The 8,097-nt window shown below is 39.9% G+C and overlaps 1 protein-coding gene across 3 annotated transcripts in view; it reads right to left on the bottom strand.

The window, feature by feature from the left end:
• Positions 1 to 5,438: 5,438 nt before the first annotated feature.
• The window catches only part of IQGAP1 (IQ motif containing GTPase activating protein 1), a 93,976-nt gene continuing 91,317 nt past the window's right edge, over positions 5,439 to 8,097 (bottom strand). For 2 of the 3 annotated variants that reach the window (XM_036277943.1, XM_036277944.1), the window contains one exon: positions 5,439 to 7,749. In XM_036277943.1, coding sequence (XP_036133836.1) covers positions 7,636 to 7,749 — 114 coding nt within the window. In that variant the 3' untranslated portion in view covers positions 5,439 to 7,635. The remainder of the gene's footprint in view (positions 7,750 to 8,097) is intronic. The other variant, XM_036277942.1, reaches the window with a different exon arrangement.

Genomic DNA, 8,097 nt, shown 5'->3' with positions numbered 1-8,097 from the left:
ACATAAAAATAAAATCCGGGACTGTGTGTGCACATGCTTTTATTTTATCCTCAGACTTTGATTGATAGTTGGGCTGAGAATAGTCGTCATAGGAAATCCTTTTCACTTAGATCTTTGGCTGCATCGCTTCTCCTTTCTCTCACTTCAGGGCTTCTGTTGGAAGGCTGCTCACATTCTGTTTCCCTCTCCTTTGGAGGTGACCTGGTATTTTGAGATATTTATTTTTAATTTTTTTCCCATTCTCTGAAGGCTTCGTGGCCTGATATGTTGTCATGATGTGCCTTGATGTGGGGCTTTTGCTATTCATTGTGCTGAGCAATGTGTATGTGCAGAAACTGGACACTCGTATCCTTTGGTTCTGGAAAATTATCTTTTTCATAATTTTCATTTTTTGCTTTCTTTCCAGAAATTGTTAGTTGATGGGTCTTCTAGATTGCTCTTCTAATTTCGTTATCTTTTCTCTCCTATTTTCTATTGCTTTCTGGGCACAAGATGATCTAGGTTCATCTCATATTTTTCTGCCCAGCCCCAGAATCAGCCAGTTCTCCAAGCATTCTTGTATGTGTGTCTTTTTTTGTTTTTTTAAGTGGAAAGGGGTGTTTGAGCACAGGTTCTTTTTTTATTTATTTTATTTACTGATTTTGAGAGAAACATCAACCTGTTGTTCCACTGATTTATTGATGCATTCATTGGTTGATTCTTGTACATGCCCTGACTGGGGATGGAACCCGCAACCTTGGCGTTATCAGGATGATGCTCTGACCAATTGAGCTACCTTTATTTTTGGAAGCTAGTTCTTTTAGAGTTGGCTTTTTATGAGAGGGGTTATCCTTTCTCATCTCATCATCTTTTCTGTTTCTTTTCAACACCTACCTCCAGGGATTAGGAATGTGTTTCCACAGAGACAAAGGCTAGTAGCTGTAAGTACAATTAAGTTTATCAAGTGTACTCGCCTACATATGCATATCAAAATTATTTCCGACAACTAGAGGCAAAACAGAATAAATATCTGTGGTTTTTCATTTGTTTGTTTTTTCACTTTTGTTTCCTAAATAATATTTATTAGTTATTAAAAGCTTGAAGTCAGGTTCTAGTCTAGCCTCTTTGTCCAGCATTTCAGAGCGTGTTCCATGGAACCTGAGTTTCACAGAAGCTAACAGGAGTTTCCTGAAAAGTAAGAGGGCTGGGATTGCAGGCAAACACATTTGAGGAGAGCTAGGTAACACGAGTTCAGCAGATTTCTCAACTGACAAATAAAGGAATGATACCCCATTTTGCAAAGCCTAATGAAACAGAAAATCTAGGTGGTCATCAGTGGCTGCTGAGTTCCTATCATATATGATGCAAACCTCTTTCATATGAGGATGTGTGTCATGACTTGCAAGAATGATGTAATACAGTACTTCCCAAACTTCCTTGTTCACAGAATCCTTCCAAAGAGCACTTGCTGGACCAGTGACCGTGTTCCACTGTTCCCCCAACACCCAGTAAATCAACTCTACTTCCTAGTAAATATTTCTAGCATTCGCTCCCCCTTTCCATCCTAACAACCACTATCTGATTCAGGCCACCAAACTCACTAATTGAGACCTTAATTGGTCCCCTTGTGAAAGAGTCCCAGCAGGAAACAGATGGCACACTCAAAATGCTAATTTGAGGAAAAGTTAATAATGAGACAGGGCAGGGTATGGGGGATAATGCAGTACCCCTGGGGTTAGATACAGCAGGAATCATTAGCACGCAGGGTCTGGGGGATAGCTTATTGCCACAGAGGAGGGTGGTTGTTTGGAGAGAGCTGCCTGACAGGAGCTCTGGCCTTTGGGAGGAAGAGACAGCCAATTCAGTGACCTGAGGGAGGGAGTAAAGCCTACCTCACCTCCTCCCAGAGCATCATCTCCTTGTCATGCCTGCCACTGACTAAATCCAACCAGAAGCTACTGGGTCACAGTGATGCAGTTCATGTGGCCAGCTTCCTAGGGCACAGAGAAAACTGGAGAGTGGAGTGGACCTGGAGGGACGAATGGAAGCTATCTAGCACAACCTGTCACGAGCATTGCCTCCTCATCCCCGTTCAACCCCTACATTTCTAAAGCCTAAATCTGACCATTTTTCACTCATCTTTTTAAAATCCAACCATTGCTCCCTATTATTCTTGGGGTAACATCAGTAATTCTGTAATAGCTCATGAGAGCTGGTTGTTAGCATTCTTCCCAACTCTCCATTTAGTGACAAGTGACATCAAGCTTGAAATCAGCAATTTACACCATAGAATTGACCAATGCTACTAATCAGGGCATATTTTTTTTCCTCATAGTTACATATATGAAGATAAAGACATTTTATTTAAAGACGTGTTTTCTTATGAACTCAGGAAATGTTCTCTTAAAAAACAAAGTATTTCCATTGACAAAGCTTAGAAACAATAACCAGCCTAGTACCGATGAGCACCCTGGTACCACTGGCACTCAGATCATATTCTCTAAACTCCCTTTTCCACTGAAAGGAACCAGGGCTCCTTGGAGAAATGGTTGATTCCAGGTCTCAGTGAGAAATGTAACAAGATGAGGTTGAAACACCATATACCAGACCGCAAGGAAGCTACCAAATACCACTAGGGCCATGTCCAACGACTCAACAGCCTCTGTGAAGGAGCTTCTACTGCCCCCAAAGAGGACAATTCGAGCATTAAAAAAATCTGTAATAGACTGAAAGACATCAAATATATTAAACATCCAGGAGTCATGTGATTAAAAACAGCAACAAACTCATTGGTCACTTTCCAATATGTTAGGGAACCACCTCATTCTGAAAACTGGAAATTAAGGGAGAGAAGCATGCGTCTTTTCCTGTATGAATACTCTTTAAGGTAGCCAAATAGTTGATGACAGGAAATTCTTTTTAGAAGAATCTAACTGACAGTCCTGGCCAGGCAGTTCAGTTGGTTAGAGCATCGTCTCGATACAAGGTTGCAGGTTCACTGCCTAGTCAGGACACATATAAGAAACAAGCAATGGCCCTGGCCAGTTTGGCTGTGGTTGGAGCATTAGCCCGCGGAGAGAGTCTGGGGTTTGGTTCTCGCTAAGGGCACGTACCTCGGTTGCAGTTTGTCCCCAGCCCCGGTTGGGGTTGTGTGGGTGGCAACCACTTGATGTGTCTCTCTCACATTGATGTTTCTCTCTCTCTCTCTCTCTTTTCTCCCCTCTCTCCCTTCCACTCTATCTGAAGATAAATACAAAAAATATCCTTAGGTGAGGATAAAAAAAAAAGAAACAAGTAATGAATGCATAAATAAGTGGAACAATAAATCAATGTCTTCCTCCAAAATTAATACATTAAGAAAAAAAAAAAAGAATCTGATAAAGGAATGATACCCCCATTTTGCAAACCCTAATAAAACAAGATACCTAGATGGGCATCAGTGGCTGCTGAATTCCTGTCATACGATGAAAAGCTAATGGGAAACTTTATACCAAATGGATCAAGCTGACATTTGAAACCAATGACCCGTCTATTTTACATCATAAAAATACCCTGATGTGATACAACAGGAATTTTGAAATATTCTTGCCAATAGATTGAAACTGAGTCTGATCCCCAAAGATGTAGTAAGAAATCTAGAATGTAGCCCTGGCCGGTTTGGCTCAGCGGTTAGAGCGTCGGCCTGCGGTCCGGAGAGACCCGGGTTCGGTTCCCGCTAAGGGCACGTACCTTGGTTGCAGTTTGTCCACGGCCCTGGTTGGGTCGTGTGGGTGGCAACCACTCGATGTGTCACTTTCACGTCGATGTTTCTCTCTCTCTCTCTCCCACTCACTCTATTTGAACAAAATATCGAAAAATGTCCTCGGGTGAGGATAAAAAAAAAAAAGAAAAGGAAAGAAATCTGGAATGTAGAAATTCTACAGGATCAGTATCAAATAATTTTTTAAAACGTCCTCATCTGAAAGAGTGAGCTTTCTCACCTGGAACTACTGAATTTTAACTGGATAATTCTTTGCTGTGCACTATAAGATGTTCAGCAGCATCCCTGGCCTCTCTACCTCTTAGATGGGACAAAAATAATCTCCAAATATTACCAAGTGTCTCTTGGAGGCACAATTTGCTCCCTATTGAGAAATATGCTTAAGTATTAATGGTTGATTAATACTTATCTGAGATTTGTCAAAATAACCCAAGGTGGGGTGTGTGTGTGGAGGCAGAGACGAAGTTTACCATGTGTTGATACCTGTTGAGACTGGGTGGTGAACACACAGGAGTTCATTATACTATTTCTTGTTTATGTGTTAGAAGTGTTTCATAACAAAATAAAAAGTTTAGCCCTGGCTGGTTTGGCTCAGCAGTTAGAGCGGTGGCCTGTAGACCAAAGAGTTGCGGGTTTGATTCTGGTCAAAGGCATGTACCTCGGTTGCGGTCTGGTTGGAGTCGTGTAGGAGGCAACCGATCGATGTGTCTCTCTCACGTCGATGTTTCTCTCTCTCTCTCTAGCTCCCTCCTTCCCACTCTTATCTGACGATAAATAGAAAACTATCCTCAGGTGAGGATTAAAAAAAAAGAGGTTATTTTTATCTTGAAATTCACAATATGTTGGTAAGTACACACTTTACAATTTAAACATTTAAAAAAAAGTAGATGCCAAAGTTGAAACGGTAGAGGCAGTTTTCCCAAATTCTTTTTGGGCTTACACGGGCACAGATGTGAGCAGCACTGCTGTGGCTGCCCCACCAGGATCAAGGTTTTCCTGGCCATTCACGGTCTTCTCATCACTCCAGGCTCCGTCCTACTTACCGCCTATTTTTCCTTTGTTCTGGTTTCTACACTTAACACTGTGATGCCTCGATAAGCACCTTTCTAACTCTACTGACGTCTTTGCAGGACGATGTAGAGCACAGGTTGTTAAAATACAGGTGATTGCAGGTTTCAGTAATACACCTACCAGATAGCAACACTCCCGTTTCCAAAGGAGAAAACTGAGGCTCAGAGGAGTAACTTCCACAAGGGCCCACTGCCAGGAAAAGCCATGTTCTCACCACCTCGCTCTTCCTCAGAGGAGTGTGGGGTCATTGCCAGCCATTCACACAGACCATCGCCTCCAAGTTTTCACTTACATTTAATTTAGAATTATTCCGTTTCCCATTATTTAATACTGTCACTTAACATTAAATACTGCTGCAATTTTAAACTTTCAGCACTCAGTAATGTTATGTTTGTTCTCCCCACCCACTATTTCTTTTTATGTTGAGGCTACTTTAAGTATATTGTTTTAAAGAGCTACTCACATGTTAAAAATTGCTTTGAGATCATTCAGTGATTTGGTAGCTGACTTGTGTTTGCTCCTTCAAAAGACTATAAAGGGTTGGTTTCAATTATTAAGTCTCACTCTAATCAACACTCTGTTTAGCAGGAACGGCTAACAATGAAACTGAGAAAAATAAACACAAACATGAACAAACAATCTTTTATTTCATACAAAGAGATACAAAGGCAATTGTGTACTGCAAATATCTGTCGGGCAGTCCAAATTCTTGGGAGGAAGTGAATTCATGGTAAATGTCATGATGGCTGGTAGAAGGTCAAAGAGAGACGAAACAAAGAATGCTAGGGCTAATAAATAAAATAAGAGGTGCACGATTTCAATGCCACTTCAGTGTGTCTAGGCCTTTTCAATGCTACTAAAACAATCATTCTATATATAGTTATCATCAAAATTCTCGAGGTGCATTTTGTGCTATTCTGCATTAAAAGTTGTGTCAACGGAACTATACACTTTACGAATAATTGCAAAGCCATGTAATATGACAGGAGTCGTAAACCTGGCTCAGTGTCTGTCACGGATGTGGTCTTTGGGGCCCAACAAGCATTTGGGATGGGAATCCTCTTTGAATGTAAACGGGTTGACACTTTGGTTGGTCCCAGTTTTTGAGGTGATGCTACTTGTAATAGCATCTTCTTTTAATCTAAGGAAAATATTTACTAAAAAATTATCTTGCAAAATACAACAAAAACAAGGTCGGGGTGGTGGAGACTCCTTCCATGGCACTTCCCACCTTACCTCCTCACCTGCCTGAAGGCTGCCTGGAGTGTGCAGACTCATGTGACGTACATTTGCACCAATGACCTGACCAAGTAAACAGGCTATTATGAAAAACATGTCTCCAATACTCACATCTGTAATAGGGATGTATCACATAATTTGTTATTAACAAAACATTTATTGGCTTTAAATATACATTGGTAAATTTTTAAATGCTAGTTTACTTTGTTATGTTTTATGTCATGATAAAAGAATACTGAACCAAAACACAGAGAAAATGGAGGCTCAGTAGCATGATTTAATACATTTTCCTGGATCGATTTTTTTAAAAAAGTATATGACTTTTTATCTAAGAATAAAAACTTCCTAAAAATTCAATGTTCAGAACTGAATTGTTTTTTACTAAACCCAGAAAACAGGAGTTCATGAAAAAAAAGCACAGTGTGGGCAGCAAGAGAAAACAGAGAAAAATGGAAAAAAAGATATTTGAGTATCAAGTGTCTGGTTTTTTAAAATTTTTGTTTCAGTCTATTTAAAACAGGATTATTTCTCTGCAACCCTGCAGATAAATCCTAGTTTTAGCAATAAGAAAGTTTTAAGATTTCAGATATACAGATAAGCCAATTTAAGAAAAACCACCTTTTCTTATAGTATTCTAAAGGCTTTAAAGCATTATATAAATCTTTAACATTCCTATCACCCACATTTTAAGAAATAAATCTACATTTTAATAAGGTACTCTTAACATATAAAACAGTTTTGAAAAAATTACATCCTATGCTATAGGGACGGAGGGAACTGTTGTCCTGAATCTAGTTAATCTCTGCACCAACACAGACAAGCAAGTGTCTCAAACATGAGGGATGCCTCAGACCATTCCAAATTTACCTAAACAGCTGAATTTTATCGATGGGACTCTCCTATCCCCTGACAAGAGAGTTCACTAACAGAATTGTCAAAATTTAATGGTAAAATTTAAAAGCATTATCTCCCTTTTCTAGAAATGCTTCCTTTGAACACAGAACTGTGACTTCTGTTAGCTCCTGCCCATAAAGAGAAACAGAATGGAGGAAGACCAATAACCTCCCATATCCTTCAATTTTACTGATGGGACGAAAATATAAATGAACTTCACTTTTAAGTGACAAACTAATAGGGACAGATAATCTGACCTTTTCATTGTGTATCTTATATATATATGAATGTTATTGGTGCTAATAGCTTCCCCTTTAAATCACAAGAATTCAAATCCCACCATCACTATTGTTGATTAAAACAAACACCAAAGCTTACAATCTAGTAATGCAACCTCTAAGACCACAACAACACAAAGAGATTTTAGTAACATCCCCAGTCTTTCGTAAGTGGCAGAAGAAAACGAAGGAACAAGAAGGATCAGACTAAGCCCAAAATATAACTTCTCTATGAAAAAAGGGTCTAAAATGTCCAGAGTGGGAGTTAAAAAGGTAGCACTGGGAGTACATCAGATTGAGGCACCCCTGTGGGCTGGGTCTTTGCTTCCAATGGGTAAAAAAGGGCCCTAGGAAGGTAGCCGTGAAGGGCTTCTTTCCTTCATCCTTCTGGGTTGGTTGGCAGCAAAGAATCAGTTACTTCCCGTAGAACTTTTTGTTGAGAAGGAAGATCAGAAGGTTGACATTTACTTTAGCTCTGTCAAATAATTTCATGACTGCAACTCCTTCATATTGTAGCTGCAGCAGGTCCTGTTTGGAAAAACATTTTGACAATTAATCAAGTCAGTGGGACAGGAAAAAAAAGGACACAATGTGGAAAGGGATCCAGAAGGAAAGAAGCGATCCTCATGTGCCAGGTGTGAAATGAACTGAGAAAGAGGTTCCCATGGAACATCCCACAGCACAGCCACCTGAGAGCTCGGGCAAAGCACACATTGGTCAACCAAATTTTCTGGTATGTTTAGAGTTAAGAACTCATGTGGCTCAGATCAAAATATACAAAACATGCAAAGAAAAAGCAGCATGTTCGGTTATACAGATATCCACGCTTTTTGTTTCACAATTATGTGTCTCTGGCTTGTCTAAATGATGGGTCAA

Source organism: Molossus molossus, unplaced genomic scaffold (assembly GCF_014108415.1).
Source record: "Molossus molossus isolate mMolMol1 unplaced genomic scaffold, mMolMol1.p scaffold_m16_p_24, whole genome shotgun sequence".
NCBI classification, from domain to species: domain Eukaryota; kingdom Metazoa; phylum Chordata; class Mammalia; order Chiroptera; family Molossidae; genus Molossus; species Molossus molossus.
This window is presented reverse-complemented; position numbering and strand designations above follow the sequence as displayed.